This window comes from Myotis daubentonii, chromosome 11, assembly GCF_963259705.1.
Source record: "Myotis daubentonii chromosome 11, mMyoDau2.1, whole genome shotgun sequence".
NCBI lineage: Eukaryota > Metazoa > Chordata > Mammalia > Chiroptera > Vespertilionidae > Myotis > Myotis daubentonii.
In genome coordinates, this window is record NC_081850.1 from 37657400 (window position 1) to 37679468 (window position 22069).

Below are 22069 nucleotides of genomic sequence, written 5' to 3' on the forward strand. Positions count from 1 at the left end.
CATTTTAAAAAATGGTTTAAATCCTACATGGAGATTATTTCTACTGACATAACTGTAGCCTAAAAAGTCTTTTTCATTTATGGAGAACATTATAAGGGCTTAATATTGCCATTTATTCCTAATGAGGCCATACACTGGCATCTTTCAAGGTGTCCTGCACACAATGTGATTGACGGTGTCTGACTCCTCAGTAGTGTCATCACCTTCTCTCAAGGGGTCAGCTCCCAACTACAAAACACTCAGACCAATGGAATCATGTGTGCCTACATTGATCTAATGGCATCTTCTTATCTTCCTTATCAATTGATTTATTCACTTATTCTATACATATTTATTAAGCACCTACTAGGTGCCAGGTAAAGTTTGAAGTACATTAGTGAACAAAACAGATTCAAATTCCTATTTGGGAAGTTTAAATTCTTCAGGAGACAGACCAAAACAAACAAAAACCCACTATAATAAATAAGGAACCCGGATAGTATGTTGGACACAGAAAAATGAAAAGAGAAGGCGAGTTAAGGGGGATCGGGAGAGTGGGGGAAGGGAGGAGCTGAACAGGCTGCAGTTTAAAGTAGGATGGTCAAGCTAAGCAGCAAACAGGAGTTGGCGTTGGAGTGAAGACCTGAGGAGATAAGCAGAGGTTTATGCTTACCTGTTTACGCTTGACTGTTCAAGCAGAGGGAATGGTTAAGGCGGAAACCTTAATGCAGCAGCATTCTGATGTGTTTGAGAAACAACAAAAATGTCTGAAGCAGAGGGAGTGAGGGGGCAGTAACTCCGAAGAGCTGAGGTCAGAGAAAGAGTAGGAAGAGGTCACTTCAAGATCACGAAAGGGCGAGTAAACTCAGGCATTCAGTTCCAATGCAGAGACATGGCTGGCCGATTCTTAGGTTTCACACACACGAAGCTTATAACACTGTGTTTATTAAAAGCCCAAGATTTAAAATGTGCTTCCAAGGCTTATGAGAAAGAAGTTTACCCCTCCTTGGTGCATAGAGTGCTCTTCGTGCAGTTTCATATCTAGGTTCCCTGATTATGTAGTACCCTTGTTTACACATAAGTAACTGGTATTAAACATTCAATGAATTAAAATTTAAATGAAAAAAAACTTAATCATTAAGAAGTGGGACAAATACATGTTTAAACATCTGATATCTCCCAAAGGGGGGAAAAAAAGATATATTTAAAAAGCATTGGAAGAAACCAAAGAGATAGTTAATAGTTTTGAGTATGAAAAATGTAAAACTTCTCTGTCATAATTATAAAACAAATTTAAAGACAGCAGCATGTAAAATATTAATGATGTGCTTGCAAACAGATTAATACTCTTAACACATAAAAATCAACAACTAAAACACTAATACCTTTACTAGATAAATGGACAAAACAATAGAAAACTCAAAGGAAGAAATGCAAATAGCTAAAAAGAGAAAAAAGATATGCAAACAATGTTAACCTTCTTTAACAATTTTAAAGATGCAGATTAAAATTAGGAGATGCTTTCTTAACCTGTCAAATTAGAAAAGGTAATTAAAATGATAATAGTGATTTCTAAACATGTAATGAAACCAGTTCCCACTCACTGCTACCAGCATAAATGGGTATATCTTCTTAGAAATAAATTTAGCATTATGTAGTAAGAATTTTCAATTTAAAAATATATATTATTGATTTCAGGTAAGAAGAAAGAGAGAGAGAGAGAGCGAGAGAGAGAGAGAGAGAGAGAAACATTAATGATAAGAGAGAACCATTGATCAGCCTCCTGCATGCCCCCTGCAGGGGATCTAGTCCACAACCTTCTAGTTCATAGGTTGTCTCTCAACCACTGAGCCACACCAGCTGAGCAAGCACTTTCAGCTTTTTAATGGCCTAGTATTTCTAAAAATCTAGTCTAAGAAAACATTGAAGTTGAACAAAGACAGAAACATAAAATAATTATTTGTACAGGCAAAATCCTTGGACCGCATCAGCTGTCCTTTAATAACACACAATTGTGTTTGCACAGTGCTCTTTTGCAACTAGAAAAAAAATTATTCTTACAATGAGATTTTTATAATCAAATGGGAAAATGCTTATCACATAAATGTTCAGTGAAAAATGCTGGGTAAGATGGTATTATAATATATTCAGTATGCAAATGAATGGAACAAGAGGTGGCAGCAAATATGCCATAATGGTGGAGTTGCCTAAGGTTGGTAGAATTGAGTAATTTTATCTTCTGATTCTTACTTTTTGGTACTTTCCAGATATTTGTACAGGAAGCATCTATAACCAGAAGGAAAAAACTTTAAAGGCTTTGTAGAAAGAAACTTTATGGGTTGGCCTTCCATAGCATCTTTCCTATGGAGTAAAGTATGCTACTAAAATGATTTAGAAGTAAAGATTTATTTTGGAAAGATTGGGGACCACTGATTTTTCTTTCTTTTTTTAGTATTCTGAGAAATCTCTTCCTTTCTTGGAGATAGCAGCAATAAACAACAAAAATGTACTTAACCAAAATAGATCCTCTCAGTTAGCAATATTATCGGCATATTGTATCTGAGAGTACAGCTGTAAATTCAAATAGGGAATCTTTTCTCTTGCAGATGTCGTCGGCTGGGGACAGTGGAGATGCAGCACCTGGCAAACAAAACGAAGAAAAGACCTATAAAAAGGTGAGCGAGTGTTTGATTTTCTTGCCTCAGTTCAGAAAGAATGTTAATATCGTTACAGGTTCTTGTATGTAAGTTACTTCCTTCGCTTCTTACTGCTGCTATAACAAAGTGCCATACACTTGGTGGCTTAGACAGCACAAATGTATTATCTTCTGTCGGAGTCTGACTGCGGGCCTGCTTTCCTTTCTGGGGGCCCTAGGGGCTGAACCCATGTTCTTGTCTCTTCCAGCTTTTCGAGGCGGCCTGCATTCCCTGTGTCATGACTCACTTCCAACTTCAAAGCCAGAGAAGGCTGGTCTTTCCCGGGCTGTATTACCCTCACACTTTAAAGAGCCCTTGTGATTACACCGAGCCCTCCTGGCTAATCCTGGATCATCCCTTTATTTTAAAGTCAGCTGATTATCGACCTTAATTTCTTCACCCGTAACTCCTTGTTGTCATGTTACATAACATATTCAAAATCCCAAGGGTTAGGACACGAACATTTTTGTGGGCCATTTTTCTGCCCACCAGTGACTATGAAATAGAACACTGACAGAAGGTAGTCCTTTGAAGACCCTTCTTATTCCTAAGAAGAAGGCCCTTATGGGTGTGCAGTGTTCTGTGTTCGGGTGAATCCTTTAATTGACTCACTACTTTCCATCAAAATGTTCAACATTTTCTACCTCTGTATTTGAAAAAATATTTTTAAAGATGAAATTCTCTCCCACCTCTTTCCAAGCCTCTCAGATTTTGTGTTTGCAGCTCACGCCACAAAATCTCCTTCCAGACTTCCCAGGGTACATGACCTTACTACTCTTTCACTTTGCTAACCCTTGGCTCCTAGCAACCAAGCTGATATCCAGAAACATCACTGGGTAGTCTACGTCCCCAAGCACCACTACTCGTGATTTTAAATTGACTATGCATTTTAGCTTTTTAAAAGTCCTTGTCATCCTTTCCCCTTGGGACTAGGAAGCTTATGTATCAAAGGGTTATTATATCTTAACTTGCCCTTTTACATTTCACTCTTTAACGGAGAGCTAGCGAGAAGTTTTGTCACAAAGTACACGAGCCATTTGATCTGTCCGTATGTTCAGGTCATGAAACTAACAGGAACTCGTCGTGTTTCCTGTTCCATTTTCATGTAGGAAAATATGCCCTTTTTCCTGGTATATCTTATCTTCTGACTTTTCTCCTCAGCGAAACCTAGAAATATAAACGGGGAGGTTGCTATCCTAAGCGATGTTATGCTTGGGGAAGAGTAGGGTGAAGATCCAAGCACTCAGACATCATAATATGTGTGTTATAAAATGTGTGCCTCTGGCCTAAGCCAACAATACACTATTTATTTTTAGACACCGGTGGAAAACCAAATCCTGTCTCCTTTACTCCAGACTTCTTGTAAAGTCAGTCAAGCATGAGACCAGCACAGAGAAGGCCAGTGGCCAGCCTGTCATTGCTTCCCATCACTTTCAGGCAGTTGTCTCAGTCAGCATCAAATGCACTACGATTCTTGACTGGATTCTGACTTTCGGGAGCTCTTTAGTGATGCAAAAGTAATAGAATGTGGCCGTGCCATCCTAGAGTTTGCTAAGCATACCCTGCCCAAGAATTTAGTAAAGTAAGTTTTTAATCATACTAGAGGTATGCTATGATGAGTGTCTCTAAAGGGTATCTGACTTGGCAATGTTGGGAAGGTTATGAAACTAAAAACCAGATCCTAAGAGAGCAAATAATTCCAATAAGTACGAGAAGATGCAGGAAATTTAAGAAAACAAAAGAACCCAATGATATTTTTTTTTAATGTGTGATGGCATGGGGATGCTTTTGATGGTCTCTAATTTTAAAAGGAATATAAACAATGGAGGAGAAGGTATGCAGTCTCTGTATAAGAAAAGCACCAAAAAGATAGCACAGCACAGCTGGTGTGGCTCTGTGGTTGAGCATGGACCTATGAACCAGGAGGTCACAGTTCGATTCCTGGTCAGGGCACATACCCAAGTTGTAGGCTTGATCCCCAGTAGGGGTCGTGCAGGATCAATGATTCTCTCTCTCATTGATGTTTCTATCTCTATCTCCCTCTCCCTTCCTCTCTGAAATCAATAAAAATATATTTTTACAAAATACAGCACAGTGCCTAGGACTTGAGTCCTCGATAAACATGGTGCTGATATGCACAGCAAGAAGGGATCATGTAGAGAAAATGTTCCTTTACTGGCTGGTAAAAGCCCAGCTGAATTATTTAATTTAACTCTTCTCAGTTAAGCAAAAAGATCCTGAAACTGGTGGTGTTCATGTGAGGGTAGAAGACGGGATAATAGAGTCACATTAACTATAGCAAATATGTTTATCCCTAAGCCCAGGTGAGCCATTTCCTAGATGAAAGAACTTGAAGCTAGAATAGGAAAACCACTGAGTGTGAGCTTTGAGAAATCAGAACAAAGGAAAAATTGTCCAAAGACAGGAGATAAGCAAATATCAACCCTATCTTCTGAATGAGGAAAAGGTACATTCTGGAAACCAGATGTGAGATTGCTCCTCAACATAAATTGAGCAAGAATTAGTAAACATGTAGTGTATGTACATTCAGAAAAGAAACACGTCTTCCACAAACCTGCAGAACTTCATAAAGATATAGTTTATGTCAAATGAACTACATTTGCTATTATGAGCAAGTCATTAAATTAATTGCTGATAAGGAGAATGCTCAGGTTTTATGAATCTTGATTTAAAGGCTCCTGGAAGATTCTTATGGCATCCTTTCAGACAAGGTAGAGAAATATGGGTTAGATATTATGATTAGTGTGCTATACCTGATTGGACTAATGTTCCCAAAGAATGGCGGCTTTGCTCCCTATTTTTTAAAATATTTTTTATTGATTTCAGAGAGGAAGGGAGAGAAAGAGAGAGATAGAAACATCAATGATGAAAGAGAATCATTGATCAGCTTATTCCTGCATGCCCCCTAATGGGGATCGAGCCTGTAACCTGGGTATGTGCCCTTGACCAGAATCAAACCCAGGACCTTTCAGTCCACAGGCCGATGCTCTCTCCACTGAGCCAAACCAGCTAGGGCCATTTGTTCCCTATTGACTTAGCCCAGTCGTGGGTAAACTACGGCCTGCGGGCCGGATCCAGCCCGTTTGAAATGAATAAAACTAAAAAAAAGAAAAAGACCGTACCCTTTTATGTAATGATGTTTACTTTGAATTTATATTAGTTCACACAAACACTCCATCCATGCTTTTGTTCCGGCCCTCCGGTCCAGTTTAAGAACCCATTGTGGCCCTCGAGTCAAAAAGTTTGCCCACCCTTGACTTAGCCTCTACCAGCAGGATGCATGAGTTGACCCTGTGTAGCTTAACATTTTTCACCCATGACCATAATAAAAGCATAAAAGCTGTGACAAAAAATGGGAATGAGAACTAATAGACTAGATGAGTGTCATCAAGGCCACCAACCATTTTATTAACTGTTGTCCCTTTTACAAATACCTTAAAGTTAAAATTTTCCCCCAGTCCTAACTATGGGGTTTGCACCTTTTTAATAAGAAGCTTTGATGACCCCATCAGGTTTTTGCCTATGACTGAAGCCAATCTATAAGCCCCAGGTTAAGAACTGTCCCCTACCGACCTCATTGACTATGCTCGGCATTGAGAAGGATTTCAAAGAAGTTTATAAGAAACTTACAGTCGATGGAGAAGGGAAGACATGAAAACAATTTTAGAACACAAGAGTCTATGACAAAAAGTCCGAAAGGAGCCCTGGCCGGTTTGGCTCAGTGGATAGAGCGTCGGCCTACGGACTGAAGGGTCCCAGGTTAGATTCCGGTCAGGGGCATGTACCTTAGTTGCGGGCACATACCCAGTGGGGAGTATGCAGGAGGCAGCTGATCGATGTTTCTCTCTCATCAATGTTTCTAACTCTCTATTCTTCTCCCTTTCTCTCTGTAAAAAATCAATAAAATATATTTTTTTTAAAAAGTCCGAAAGGAGAAATTGGTGTGGGTTAGAGTTAATGAGCAGTCTTAGGCTTTTTGAATCAATCCCCAGATTTATTGGGCAGCTGCCAGCAGTACTCAGCATCATGAGTGCTATGGTTTCCACGTGTTTCTAGGGAACTCAGTGTTCCTGGAACAACGTCATGCACTCTGAGTCTCAAATGTTTGCATGTGATTCCTAAGGCTGGCTGCTGCTTGTTCTTCCAGGTGTCCACGTTTCTCATCCATTATCAGGAAGAATAGCTGAAGTCAGTAGGTGAGGTTAATGTCTCCAGGTAATGGCTAAAATGATAATTTTTATTTTAGCTGCTTAAAACAAACATGCTGTCCATTAAGACAGACATTAAGGGCTGCCTAGCTGTGTTTACAGAGGGTAGTTATTTCCATTCTCAGTTCTTTTATTGAGTGTCTTTCCTAAGAGTTGTAAACACAAAAGCCTACAGGGCCAGGCAGGTAGTCAGGGAGTGGATTAACCAGGAGGAAAGTGGCAAACAGGAAAATATATGCCTGTAAAGGGGGCAGGTGGCACTCAGCTCCAGCTAATAGAGATACACGTGAGTGTTCACTCGGGATTGCCAGATTTCTCAGGAAGCCAAAAATGTGGATTCTGATATGAAATCTTCCCATTTTTAAAGGTTGGAAAGTGATTCAAAAATTTTCAAAAATGTACTCTGGCCCTCAGGCAGGGGCTAGTTTGCAACCTCCCCACTATTTGAATAGAGACATGAGATAGAAGAGGGACATGCAAAAGAAATGCTGTGAGCCCAGCCTGGTGCGGCTTAGTTGGTCGAGCGTCCTCCCATGCACTAAGAGGTCCCGGATTCAATTCCCAGATTCTCAATCGGGACACATGCCTGGGTTGCGGGCTTGATCCCCAGTAGGAGGCATGCAGGAGGCAGCTGATCAATGTTTCACTCTTTCCCTCTCCCTTCATCTCTCTCTAAAATCAATAAAAAGATAGTCTTTAAAAAAAAAAAAAGAAAGAAATGCATGTAAGATCTGGTCCCTGCTTCCTATGACCATACAATTTACTTAAGAGAAAAAATATGGGCCCATGTGAAAAAAATCAAATAATGACACAAATTGGTTTTAAGTACCAAGACAAATGGCATTTCACTCGATCCTCTAGCAAGTTCTGATGAACCTAGAGCTCACGACAATCTTCTGGGGAAAATTCTTTTTCGTGGACTTGTTTGTTAGCAGAGCATTTTGCTGGAATAAAAATTTCATAGATGTCTCATTGTTTTTTGTCGTGGCAGACAACTCTCATTCCTTAGGTGACTGCATTGAATTATCTACTCATTTGTCTCAGTGACAGGGAATTCTCACAGGCAAGGAGTCAAGGATGCACCTGATTTGATAGAGGAACAGGAAGGCGTGGCCTAGACACAGGTCAGTGTCAGCATTTGGGGAAAGTAGAAGCAATTTTGGAAGTCTGGGCTGCCTCTGAATGACAGCGAGCCTTGGTTTGAAGAGTTTGACTTTGCGTTCTAGGCCAGCACTGTCCACTGGAACTTTCTGCAATGAAGGAGATGTTCCATAATCCGCCCTCATATAGTGGTTATAAGCTGCATGTGGTTCTCAATTATTTGAAATGTGGTCAGTGTATCTGAGTAATGAATTTTTAATTTTAAAATTAGTCCATTTTAAATAAGCTCATGTGGCTAATGGCTACCATGTTGGACATCATGGTTCTAGGCAGTGAGGTACCATGACGTTGGGTTGGGGATTAGTGACACGATGAAATGGCAATACAGACAACACTGAAGGCTGACCTGCAAGTTTCCAACCTGAGGAACTACCTGAAAGTTTCTGCTGTTGTTAGAACTAGAGAAGTTTGAGGAAGAGATGTTTTATTTTGTTTTTGTAACTAGGTGATAGAAGAAAGCAGGAGGCAGGTCATCAGTTCACTTGAAGAATAGTGTAAACTCAGGTAAAATACCAATGCCAGAGATCTGAGTTTTCTCTATTTTGTATGTGAAGAAATTGTCCACCCTACCCCCAACCCTTCTAAAACAAACAGATGTCAATGCCCAATTAAGATGGTCATTAAGAGAGTATTGTCAGGGAGATGGTTAAAGCCTCCAGCTATATGATTTCCTAATCTTGTCCATCAAAATTGATCAGAGTTTGCCAACCACCTGGAGAGATGGACTGGCCTGGGAAATGTTCACCACCACCATTTGGGTTTCTTTCTCTCATCTATCCAACCAAAAGTTGTCATTCCAGGCCTCTCGCCCCTCCCCTACTACTTCCTCCATCCTGGGCCTGCCCAAAGTAGGCCTTTCCTGGGAGATTTAGGTTTTGATGACTACTATAGGCTGCCTTGGGTGTGGAGGCCACCCACCTTTGGCACCAACAGCCCAGCTCCAGGTATGCCAATAGTCTGACCAATTTTCACACTGATGGAAGCCAGGAGGTGGGGCAGGAGGCAGAAGGATAGGGTGTTGGGGGACATGGTTAAAAAAAAGAGATCGAATAAAAAGTACTAGTTGGTAGTAACAAAATAGTCATAGGCTGTAGGTGAAGCATAGGGAATATAATGAACAATATTATAATATCTATCTATGGTGCTAGGTGGGCACTTGAATTACCATTGGAGGGAACACTTTGTAATCCATATGAATGTCTATTGGCTGTGCTGTACACCTAAAACTAATACAAAACAGTGTTCAATGTAAACTGTAATAAAAAATTTTTTTAAATCCCATCATATTTAAAAGCACGTGTAATCATGTATTATTACCATCCACTTTTCTGTGCAGATCCTCCCTCCAAACCTCGGCCTCCATATAGGATCACCTGTATTTCTATCTCTTTCCTCGCTGAGTTCTAATGCAAGCAACTTTAAATCTGCCTTTATGACTTTTAAGCAAGACGTTGCAGGTCATTAGGAAAAACAAACAAACAAAAAAACCACCATCGGGCCCTAACTGGTTTGGCTCAGTGGAAAGAGCATCGGCCTGCGGACTGAAGGGTCCCCGTTTCGATTCCGGTCAAGGGCACATACCTTGGTTGCGGGCACATCCCCAGTGGGGAGTGTGCAGGAGGCAGCTAAATTGATGTCTCTCTCTCATCAATGTTTCTAACTCTCTATCCCTCTCCCTTTCTCTCTGTAAAAAAATCAATAAAATATATTAAAAAAAACAACCCACCATCGGCAGCTTGAAACAGTAGAAGAAGCCAACCCTCCTATCAGGGTATCCCACTGAATCGTTCACTTCTGAGTGGCTTGTGCACTCACTTTGGAGGGAGCATCTGTGTGTGAAGCGACCCAGCATTACTGTACCTCTGCATTGTGATTGACCATGGACTGTCCATCTTTTAGTCCCCAATTCCAATAAACATCACATTGATGTCCCCAAACACTCACTATAGGAGAGAAAACTCTATGCCCCACACTTACAGCTGCCTTCAGGGACAACAACAAGCGTTGCATTGTTGCGTTTGGCGTTAAGGGCAGGCTGGCAGGCGGAGGTTTCTGTTTCTGCAGCCAGTTAGGCCATCTGAAGGGGAGTGCCTGCTCTCAGGACACACCATTGCTTTTGCTTTTAAATTAAAAGGCTCAATATACACAGGCAATCTGCACGTCTTCCTGCGCAGCTTGGCCGACATGGTTCTGCCCTGGCCAGCAGGCTCCCTGTCCCAAGGCCCAGGGCTTGTCTGTTTTTATCACTATCACCCCTCCCCCACATCCCTTGCTGGATACTTAACAGAGATTTTTTTAAGTGGCTTTTAAGAATTTGCTCGAGAACACAGAAATTTAAAATTGTGGTCTCCTTTAGTCTGAATCCTGGAAAAGACCAGCAATGTAAGTTAGGTTCCAGCCTTATATCTACTATCAAGTTCCCCTAGATTTCTGGCCAGTTCTGTTCAGTCTGTGGATCCTGTGTCTGCGACTTTTATTTTACCACGAAAGGGAGATGAGACAGCCTGGCCCTTGGTGTGGAAGCCATCCCGCCTGAGACATTCAGCACAACATTAAGGAGGGAAGAGAAGGAAGGTGGTCATGGTCTCCACAGACTATAAATTAAGATTCTTAAAAAAAAATTCTCAGTCCTCTATGTCTTTTTTGTCCAACTTCTGATACACATGCACACCCAGACACCCAGAGACACAAATTAGGTTCAAATATAAGGAAAAAATATTTTAAAGAGTTTTTAGTTGGCTTTTAGAGAGAAGGGAAGGGAGTGGGAGAAAAACACCCATGTGAAAGCAATTGGCTGCCTCCTGCACGCCCCCCACCAGGGATCAAGCTCAAAACCTGGGCATGTGCCCTGACTGGAAATCGAACCAGCAACCTTTCTGGTACATGGCACAATGCCCAACCAGCTGAGCCACATCGGTCAGGACATATAGGGAACATTTTAACTTTTCATAGGACCCCACTGTACTTTTTTTCCCAGCAGAGAGAAGATGAGCTCTTCTCACTGTTATGCCCAATTTTCTCCTTATCCAAATGCTCTACTTTGCATTATGGATCAGGGAGCATTCGGTTACTGAGCAGGAGATTGACATACGGGCTGTCTGGATGACATTCTGATTCTTCCAAGTGAATTTTTCATGTTGTGGCTTTGTCATTTTTTTAAGGGTGTGGTCAATGCTTGGGATATAAGACATACTTTTGATTGCATGTCCATGCATTCATTCATTTATCCGGTTGACAAATACTTATTTAGCTTGGCACTGTGTTGGGCTTTGAGGGTAGGATAGAGGCCAAGACATAGTTCCTGCCCTAATAATACTTTTATTGTCATGGCAGAGACAGACAATAAACAAAATAAAAAAGTAAACAAAATGAAATTATTATTAACTTTAAAAGTCCAATTAATAAACTAAAAAAGGGTAGGTGTCCTGCCTTTTAGATAAGGTATGTAAGGGGCTCTCTAAGGAGGTGCCACAGGGGCTGGCATTGCAAGAATGAGAAGGAGCCAGCTGGTCGAGAGTGAAAGTAAGAGCATTTTTTTTTTTTTGGCAGAGAGAACAGCAGGCCTGGAGGCAGGAAGGAGCTTGGTGGAATCAAGGAAGCGTGGGCAAGATGAGATAAATGAGAGCAGTAGCTCTCACCTGGGGCTGCTTTTGTCTCCCAGTAGACAATGCAGTCGCAGTGGGGGTGGGGGTGGGCATGCAGTGCTACTGGCATCTAGGATGAGCCCAGGGATGCTGCTACCCATCCTACAATGTACAGGACAGACCCCACAACAAAGGACCTTCTGGTCCCAAATGCCAAGAGTGCTAATTTGAGGAACCCCGGTTAGAGAAATAGGCAGTGGCCTAAGCTAAGATGGTAGACTAGGAAGAGGAAGCATGAAGGGAACAAGTGAGAGGTACATTTCAGAGTTAATAGGGACTGTTCTGGCTCATGGCTGCGTGTCAGAGTGAGGGCTGGGTGGGCGGCCCCAGGATTCCAACTTGAGCTCCTGGGTTGAGCTCCATTTATGGAGATGGAGAGGAATGGTGTGGGGAAAGGTTTGTGAGGGGAAATCTTCCAGTTTGGACCTATTGATTTGGGGATGTCAGTGAGCCACTGAGGGAGGAGAATCAAGTAGGTGGTTGAAAGTGTGGATCTGGGACTTGGGGGAGAGGTCCAGGGCTCAGATTCAGTCTATTGAGCTGAAGATCCACAGGAATTGGTGAGATGGATGGAAAAGAGAGGCGAGGACTGGGGAACATCCATTTCTATTACCTTCTGAGACCCTCCTTTAGAGAGTTATATTCCTAAAATAAATAAAGCCAGCCAAGTCATTCTCATATAAACTCCCGTTGGCCTCCATCACCTACAGAGAAAATATGACTCCAAAGCACAGCATATGAGTCCTTTACAGTCCATTCCCAATGAGTGTGTCTTGACCCATCTCCTGCCATTATCTTCAGCACACGTCTAACCCCAGCCACACTGACTGTGTCCATCCCTGTTTGTTTCTGCCCATGCCGATCATATAGATCATATATATAAATAACTGTCGTATCTATTCTTCACCCCCCCAGCCAGTGATTGTTAGTCACTCCTCCCCAGGCCTCCCTCGCCCTGTACTCACATCTCTTATATCATAGACGACTTTGTTCTGTAATAATTGCTTGCAATAATGTCCTGCCACCTACACCCGGGGCAGCTGGAGGGCAGGTGCCTTGCTCAATCATCTTGACATCTATAGGGTCCCACACAGGGCCTGTCACATAGCATTCAAGAGATGTATCACTCTTTTCATCTTAATTCTGAAATTATTATACACTTTACAGATAGATATGTTCTCAAGCCTATTATCCTGGATCTCCAATTAGAGGTGAATAAAGGGGGCAGGAAAGGGGTAGAATTTGTGCTTTGAATGTTTGCATTGCAGGAAGAATACTTTGAATGAGCTCAGTTCAGCTCTTTTGGCTTTTTCTGTTTCAAAGATTACAGTGATTATCTGCATCATGGGTCACTCTATGGCTCTTTGAAAGTTGCCTATTAATGATATGGCATCCTTAAGTCCCTTGCCTATAATCAGCAGGCTGCTTGTGATCAGCCACTCACGGAAGGGCTTCGGCAATGAATCTAAGAAGGCAGTCTTTTCTGTTGCTGAAAGGTTCTTTTCTTTCCAGATGTTGGCCCAATGAAAGGCTGCCTCTAGACAGATGCCAGTAATTGTCTGGGGGGGGATCAGGATTTGGGGTTGATTGGCAGCCCATTTCTCTAGCACAGCAGCATAGTAAACACTCTTTTCTTTGTAACATGAAAGAAACCGGATCTATGATTTTTCAGGTTTGCTCTTTCAAAGGGAGTGAGAGGGAATAATAACCCAGCAGTTTTAAAAGCAGCTACATTGTTCACAAAGCCATGGAGGAGTGCAGAAATGGAAGCTGGGCTCAGGACCCAAAGGCTGGCCATGGTGAGAGCACTGGCCTTTCTGCTCTTCCCTCCTTGCTCACCAGCCATTGCCTGAGAAGGGCATCCAACCAGGAGAGTCAGGCTGGCTCTCCCATTGATGAGCTCAGCCTCATGCAAGAAACTTACTGTCTGAGCACAATACCACATATGGTTTGAGTATTCAGTCTGAGGATATATGAGAAGATACTTGGAAGACAGTAATTGGCTGTATAAATATTAAATGGTTACGATTATTGCTGGATCCCTACTCACCCCCATTGAACTTCAGCTCCATGAGAGCAAGGACTGCAGATCGGGTAAAACTGAATACTAGTGAAGGAACAGGTAGGTGCTCCCCCTTCTCCATTGTGGGACATTGTTCAAATGTGGAATTCCAAATGCCTTGGGATCTTGTTCTCTCTTGATGGCAGTCCCTACTGTTAAGTGTTAAGGCTAAAGGTGGTTTTCAAAAAGCAGTGGAATTCTGTGGCAAAAGGAAATCTAACTTTTGTCCGTAAAAGACACCTTAAACACACACACACACACATACACACTATGTCCAGAAGAGAAAACACTTTCTTTGCTTTCCATCATATATTACATAAATGAAAAGTTTTCTGTTGTAGCTCTGTCATCTCTCAGTGTCCGGTTTAATTTGAGACACTATGTTGGGCTTCAAGAGCCCTTCCTTCTCATCTGCCTCTGCCCTTGCATGCCCTGCTGCTCTGCCCGGGCCAGTGCGCTTCTCCCAGGAAAATGCAGTGTCATCTTCCTAAGGACGCAGAGTGCGATAGAATGGGGTGAGGGTGTCTCACTGAAGACAGGAGGATGGGGACTTGGGGGTGAGCAGGAAATGTCCAGATTCGTGTCACATGTGTTTCAAAGAAAATCATGGAAAAAACTAAGCACAGTCAATACAGATTCTGCTTGTGAAGATGAATTCCTGTTTTTCACAGAAGTACTTAATGTAAAATATGCTCTACGTTCCCATTTCCTTTCAGAATTTAGGGTATGCTAACTTGAGCTGCCTTGATGGTTATCTTCATACTTTTTATAAATTCATTTATTTTTAAGCATTTTTTTGTTTAGCATATCGGATACTTTCATATTGCTAATTTTTAAATTTGTCTCTTTTCGGATTATGGTGGTCCTAAATTGTTTCAGATGAATTTACAGATGGGTGGGAAGAAACTACGCAGTGTGATTGATTGATCTAGCCAAGGAAAGGGTGCTTTCACTCAGAAACCACGTGACCCCACAGAGTAGAAGCAGATGTGGCCATTCTCAGTGGGGTATCCAATGGCCCTCAAAATTCCTTTGGGGACACACATAGTGGCCAGGGCACAAGGCAGAGTCTGGCCAATTCTGGACAACCCTTTTACTTTCAGGCTCCCTCCCAGAGAAGGAAGAATTTAAACTAACAATCTACACTTGAATAGGAAACATTACAGCCATCCGCACCTTCATGCTTATTGACCCAAACTCACCCTCAGCAATCCCCCACCCACCCATTCCCATCCCAACCAGCATCATTGTTCTCTGCTTTCCAAGGTCCCAGAATGCCATGTGTTCTCACTCAGTATAAACCTGGGCACATTCTTGTGTTAGCAGGGAATCAACAGTGAATAAAAAGGACTTGGCCTAAGACCTCATAGAACCAAGTTAAAAGGTCTGCATGTTACTGAATTACTTTTAGAGGTTATTTCATCCTAGACTCCCTCCAGCTGATTTAGGGGAGCGCCTGTTTTCCTGGGGCCTCACTAACACTGAGCACTGTTCTTTTTTAAAGATCTTCACCAGCTGGATAGGTGAAAATGCCTTAATTTTCATTATAATTTGCGTTCATTTTTATTCCCAGTAAGTTGGACCATTTTTTCAGGTGATCTTATTAATTTGTATATCTTTTTTTGACAATTATCTATGAACAATACCCTTTGCTGTTTTATTTGTAAGAGCTACTTATATAATTAAGGGCAATGCATTTTTGTTGCAGATATTTTACTGGTTTTAAATGTCTTTTAATTTTGCTTACCTGTTGTTGTTGGGTTTGGACCCAAGCTTTTATAAAGCCAAATTTGTTCATCCCCTTGAAACTTTTGTCTTTGCTCTCATTTTTAAATGTTATGCTAGCAATGCATTGTTTTAATTATAACATTGTAATGTGAGACTTTCCATGGTATTTTTAATTTTCAAAAATGTCCTGGGGATGTTTTTACATTTAATATTCTAATTGAACTTTAGTATCATAAGGTCTCTTCCTTTAAAAAGATTTCTGTTGTGATTTTTGTTGAAATTATATTAAATTTATTAATAACATAGGGAGAATTAGCATTTTTTAACTATTGAGTCTTCCGTTCCAAAAATGAAATGTCTATATATGTAAGCTTTTATGGTCCTCAGTGAGTTTTTATTTTCTTCAGAGATTTTGTATCTATTTTCAGTTAAATATATCCCAGAGTAATTTATGTGAGCGTTGTTAGTGCTTTGGGATTTTTTTCCTACTATGAATAGGATTCTTTTTATTTCCCATTATATTTTTAGCTGGGAATGTATAAGATCTTGATTCATGTGAGTTTATTTTGTAAACTACAACTTGATTTTTTAAAACTATTCTGCTAGGTCCATATTGATTCTTTAATATTGTAGGTAGCAATTATAAAACCTATAAATTACGTTTTTTCATCTTCTAACCAGTATTTTGTACTTGGTTTTCTTGTCTTATTTTATTAGCTTGATCTTCCAGAATATATGTCAAAGAATCTTTGTAATAAAAGGACAACTTTGTCTTGTTCATGATTTCATTTTATTTTTTAATCTTTATTGTTGAAAGTATTACATATGTCCCTTTTTTCCCCATTGACCTCTTCTAGCCCACCCCCATTCCCTGCCCCAAGCCTTCACCACCCTATTGTCTGTGTCCATGAGTTATGCATATATACATACAAGTTCTTTGGTTGATCTCTTCCCACCTCTTGTTTATGATTTTAAAGGACAAATGGCTCCTGTACTATTTCCCAGAGTACATTTTTCAGCACATACAGGTTTATTAATAGATACATAAATAAAAATCCCTTGATGAATACATTTGGAAAGTGTCTCTCTTGTGCTTCCAATAGCATAATGTTGCTACTTAGCTCAATAATTATTTTTCATATTAAGAAAGTTTCTTTCTGACTCTAATTTTACTAAAAGTTTTTTAAAATCTTAATTGGATATTGACTTATATATATAATTGATTTAAGCAATCTGTGGAAAGACAGTCAGTGGAAACACAGTTTGCTTTTTGAGATACTCCAAGTATCTGAAAATAGTAAAACTGTGTTTCTCATAAAATATTATTTAATTTAGATTTGGTGTCAGTCCAGACAGACAGGGTAATTATATTATTTCCTTATACTTTAGGACAATTTTTAGAATTTCTTCCTTTAGGCCTGCTCATCTTTCCCCCATGGAGCAGAGTAATCTCTGTGCAAATTACCCTAAGATTTAATGCTTTTCACAAGCTAGCTAGGGTAGCCAAGTTATTGAAATCATTTCTCCTGAGAAATTTTGTCTGAGGCAAGAAAAAAAGTTGTGGTTGTGTTGGGTTGTTTGTGTTGTTGTTTTTACCTGAAATTCTTTGTTCATTCACCTCAACTTTACTTTTGAATGTAAGTTCATATTATATTTGGGCTTCTATTCCATATATATATATATATATATGGAGAATGAGAGAGAGAGAGAGAGAGAGAGAGAGAGAGAGAGAGAGAGAGAGAGAGAGAGATTTCAGAGAGGAAGGAAGAGGGAGAGAGATAGAAACATCAATGATGAGAATCATTGATTGGCTGCCTCCTGCATGCCAGGGATTCAGCCCACAACCTGGGTATGTGCCCTTGACCAGAATCGAACCCAGGACCCTTTAGTCCATAGGCTGATGCTCTATCCACTGAGCCAAACCAACTAGGGCTCTATATCTTCATTTGTAAAATTTGGGGTGTAGATGACAATTAAATGCCCTTTAAAATGTTCGTTTTTTCTTTAATGTTTGTTTTGTTTGTGTGGTTTTTATTCTGATTCTATTCCATGTGATTGAAAAGCAAATGTGGCGCATGCTACCACTGTCACATGTAGCAATCAATATTTGAACACAATTTTGAAAATCAAATTTTAATCCAGCTCGCTGCTAGAGATAGTACAGTCAAGTGTCCTTCATTTCCCACATTATTATGCATCTCCTACAGTACCGTTTGCTGTCACTATTTCTTTAGTGTTTACAGAAGCAGGTCATGTTTACGAAGCATGTCCGGAAGAAGGAAATGATATATGGAAAATCTCTACATGGGGTATAGAGTCAAGTGATCCTTAGGTTGGAATCAAAGACTGTAAATATTCCAGTGACTTCATATGTACCATGGGACTGGTATTTTCCATCTCTCAGCACACAATTTAGATAAACTTGGATGGATCTTTTTAATAGTTCTTTGAATATGGAACATTAGCTGTCTACAGAGATTTCATCTCAGGCCAAAAAAAAATGGGAATAAGGTCATCACCTCTGATGGCAGGATTAGTCCTTTTTCTTGAAAGTAAGTGAATGATATCCTGTGTGTTTTTGCAGCTTCTCTTGAATTGAGAGTAATCACCGTCACTTGAGGTGGAAGTAGCAGAAATAATTAATTTAGAAAGGAGAAGGATCGTGGAGTGGGTAGAACTGACATTTGTCTGCATTACAATCTTAGGACCTTAAACTGTTAGAGTGGAAATGCTTCTGGTAGCACGTGAAGAAGTAGAAACCGTAATCTACTTAAGTCCTAATCCAAGGACGTGCTGAGGGCAGGAAGCAGAGCTGGAGCTCAAGTTCTGAATCCTTGAATCCTCAGTCGTTCTTGGCACACCGCTCTCACTGCCAGTGCTTTGACGGCTGCACTGGGGTGACCGGACCAAGCCATCTGCCCCAGAGATGCCCTTAGTGTTGATTTCTGCTTGGGTATTTCTCGTGCACAGATGGCTAGTACTTCCTGTGCATCTACCCTTGAGAACCAGAGTGCCATCTGCCATGGGACAGAGCAGCCGCGTCTGTGTGCATGTGTGCGTGTGTATGTGGAAGGTGGAAGGAGAGACAGGTTTGTTGGTGCGCACACACTACACCAGCTGCCTGTTTAAGGACCTGGATCAGGACACAGGTGAACAGAGTGCACTTTTCTGTCCCTGGCTCCATTGTTGGTTTTTTTGTTTTCAAATCACTTGAGTAATTGTGTTTTGCACTTGGCTTGAAACACAATGTGAGTTAAAACAATTGTGAAATTTTAAGACATTGTTCTTGACAAGCCTAAAATATGTGGCATTCCGTGGACATGGACAGCATGTGTGCAGACAGGAAAACAAGCATCAGTGCAGAGCATTCGCCTGTGAGAGAAGGATCATTGATCTTGGTGTAGGTTCGGAGAGGTTTGCACTTCGATGAAGCTGTGGTCCTCACCAGGGCTGGTTTTGCCCTCCTCCCTCAGGGAGCACTCGGCAGTGTATAGAGGCGGTTGTAGTTGTCACATTTGCAGGAAGTGGTGTTAATGTCCTCTAGGGCAGCGGTCGCAGCCTTTCGGGCCTCACGGACCACAAGTGGTCTGCAAACCACCGGCTGGTGACTGCTTCTCTAGTGGGTAGAGGCCGGCAATGCTGCCAAACATCTGACAACACTCGGGAAGTCCCTACAGCAGAGAATTATCCAGTTCAAAATTCCATAGAAACCCTAGCCTAAGGGAATTTATGATTTATCTGATACTTGGCTTTAGAAGAGAGTATTAATTTAGAAACAACTTGGCATGTAGAATAATCATAAGTGGGATAGTGTATGGCTTGGGGGTGTTTCTATAGCCTAGCTGGATAAGGGAACAAGTTTGCCCCACAGCCCATGATGGCCGTTGTGCAGTCTCTCTCGGCCTCTGTTCTCAGTGACTAGAATTGAACATGAGCTTCCCTTTCCTCATCACATCTGTGGATCCTGTGGTTGAGGATTTAGATGTATTGTTTTCGTTTTTGATCATAATATAGTTTGGATAACCAAGCACAGAATTAAAGAAGATGATTAAGAATATAAAGAACTAAGGAATGCCTTACCCTTATCCATACTTTACGAAAACAGCCCCAACGGGGAACCCTGAGGCAGGTGATGAACATCAGCATGGCCCAGTCTTGGCAGAGACCACCATAGCAGCAGTAGCTGGAAGGAGAGAGGACCCAGGGACGGAGGGATGGTTAGGAGGCTGCAAGAGCCCTTCCGTATTCAACTCAAGGACTGAGCATACTGAGAATGATTTGTACTTCCTTGTTCCTTTTTGAGTCTTTGAAAGAAAATTTCCATATTGCTTGGGCTTTTTCCCCAAAGAAAATTTCCATATTGTTTGGAATTTCCCCACTGGTTAAATTCCTAACAAATTAAACCATGGGATAGAGGCACAGGTATTTCCAATCATGATCATTTTATAGGACTGATGGCATGAAAATAACATCTCTCGACCACACAAGCCCATAAGATGAGCAGCTGTGGTGCTTGGTGTCAGGACCAATTGCGCTGTTGTCTAGGGTCCCTGGGTGGTGGCGGTTGATTGAAGAGAGTGGGACTGTTCTCACTTCATTTCACAGTGAGACACTGTTCCTCTTGGAAAAAGCTATTCTCTTACCCAACTGACCGTAAAAATTGCCCCAGGCCACATAGTATACCAGGTATGTCATTTCACAAGACTAGCTGTTTCTAATAGACCCTCTGCAGCTGCCTATGGCCATGTATCAGATCCTGGTGCTGAAAGAAGGGTGAAAGGATGATGCAGAAGGACAGGCCATATCCAAGTGGGCCCAGCAGAGAGGAACCAGGGGGTGGGTCAGAAGGCAGGTAGAGTCCACCAGAGGTCAAGACAAGATCAGGATCCAGCCAGGCCTTTGTACCTCAGACTCAAGGAGCATGTAAGAGAACACAACACAGAAATTTCTAGACAGAGAACTGCTTGCTTGTGTGCATTCTGAAACTTGGCTGCTGCAGGGCCTAACGAGAGAGAATCCCCACATCTGAAGTGATGTATCCATAGCCTCGTAGGACCTTAGTGTTGAGATGGTCTTCATCCACCTGATAGGATCAACTTGGTCACTGAGGCAACACTGAGGAAGGCACTGTGGTTAGAAGGCAGATAATGTAGTTGGAGAGAGGGTGTGTGGTGAGGTCTGGGCTACAGAAACCTACCAGTTTCCTCTAACTTTTCCCAGGGAAAGGGGAAGAAAGCCCCCCTCCATTGAGCAATGGACTATGGGTCGGGCACTTACACTGTGTGACAGTAGCAGGTCATCCGTTAGCTGGGGCCATCAGTGATCCACGTTAGGCTGGGCCACTGGAAAACAGGTGTGTTGGGATCAAGCCAAGAGGTGCTAGGATAACTGCTGAGAACGGTCACATCACCTGGTGCTCCAGAAAGGTGTCAGAGTCTGGTGTTGACCGCCAGTGGGAAGAATCCTGCCCTAGGAGTTTATCTGTCGGTAGCTCTGACACCAAGTTTTATGGCCTCAGGCAGCATCAAAAGCTCTCGCTGAGTTCAAGAGAAAAGGAAGAAACAGCCGTAAGTTCTAACTAGCATTTCTGGAAATTGCACATGAGTGAAGCAAGGTTGCTTCCGCCTGCTTCTCTTAGGAGAAATGACTGTGCTGTTTTCCTTTCTCAGTATCAGTCTGACTTACTTTAAGAGTTGTGATCCAAAGTAGGCAAAATGCAGTGACTTTCTATTGAAATTTCTAATGGAGGAACTGTAACTAAAAGGAGAGATAGAGAGAGAGAGAGAGAGAGAGAGAGAGAGAGAGAGAGAGAGAGAGAGGGAGGGAGGGGAAGAAGGGAGAGAGAAAGAGAGAGAAAGAAAATGTTGGAATTAAATAGGTTAAACCTTAGACAAATGCACATACTGAAAAATAAATAAAATTAGAAAGTAGAATTTTCAATGTGGACGAAATTTGGCAATCAAATGTCCTCATTTACAGAGGAGGAAACTGTGACCCAGGGGTGGCCTGTAACTTCCTCTTAGCCCTCTGATAGCAGAAGGGGCCCCCAACTCATATTTGTAGGCTATTTCTGATCCCAAATGTCTGTTCATATTTGCAAGTTACCATGAGGGGCACTTGTGAAATGAAGGAGGTAGTCACTGTCTGTGAAGGCTTTTTCTGCCCCTTTTCTACCTCTGGTCAAAAGCAGGTTGGTGGCAGAAGCAGGCGCCTCCATTCAAGTGTCTTTTCACTTGTGTCCTGGACTAGTCACATGTCCTGGACTAGTCACCCGTCCTCCACCCCAGCATCCAGCCCTGGTGGCAAGAGGAAGGAGAGACCCTGGGACAGTAAGATGGTGCACGCAGAAGCATCTTAGGCAGGCAGAGCCCAATCGTAGCGCTTTTCAGGGAACCCTCTGGCCAGGGACTCAATTTCCTCCTTACATGTTTGCAGCCTGGGTATCCAGCCAGTTTTGCTAGTGCTTCTGTTCCAAAGACCTACGTGCTTTCTTGGTGAAGGGGTGATCCTAGCCTCTCGGACCAGGAAAACCACAGGGATTGGAAAGGCCAAGAGGGAGAGATCCAGAGG

The 22069-nt window shown here is 41.8% G+C and overlaps 1 protein-coding gene across 12 annotated transcripts in view; it reads left to right on the forward strand.

Annotated features, from left to right (window-relative positions):
• The window catches only part of PIP5K1B (phosphatidylinositol-4-phosphate 5-kinase type 1 beta), a 288346-nt gene that overhangs the window by 113525 nt on the left and 152752 nt on the right, over window positions 1-22069 (forward strand). For 9 of the 12 annotated variants that reach the window (XM_059656847.1, XM_059656853.1, XM_059656849.1 and 6 more), the window contains one exon: window positions 2586-2654. In XM_059656847.1, coding sequence (XP_059512830.1) covers window positions 2586-2654 — 69 coding nt within the window. Of the gene's footprint in view, window positions 1-2566; window positions 2655-6843; window positions 6912-22069 lie in introns of those variants that run through there. The other 3 variants (XM_059656851.1, XM_059656846.1, XM_059656852.1) reach the window with 2 other exon arrangements.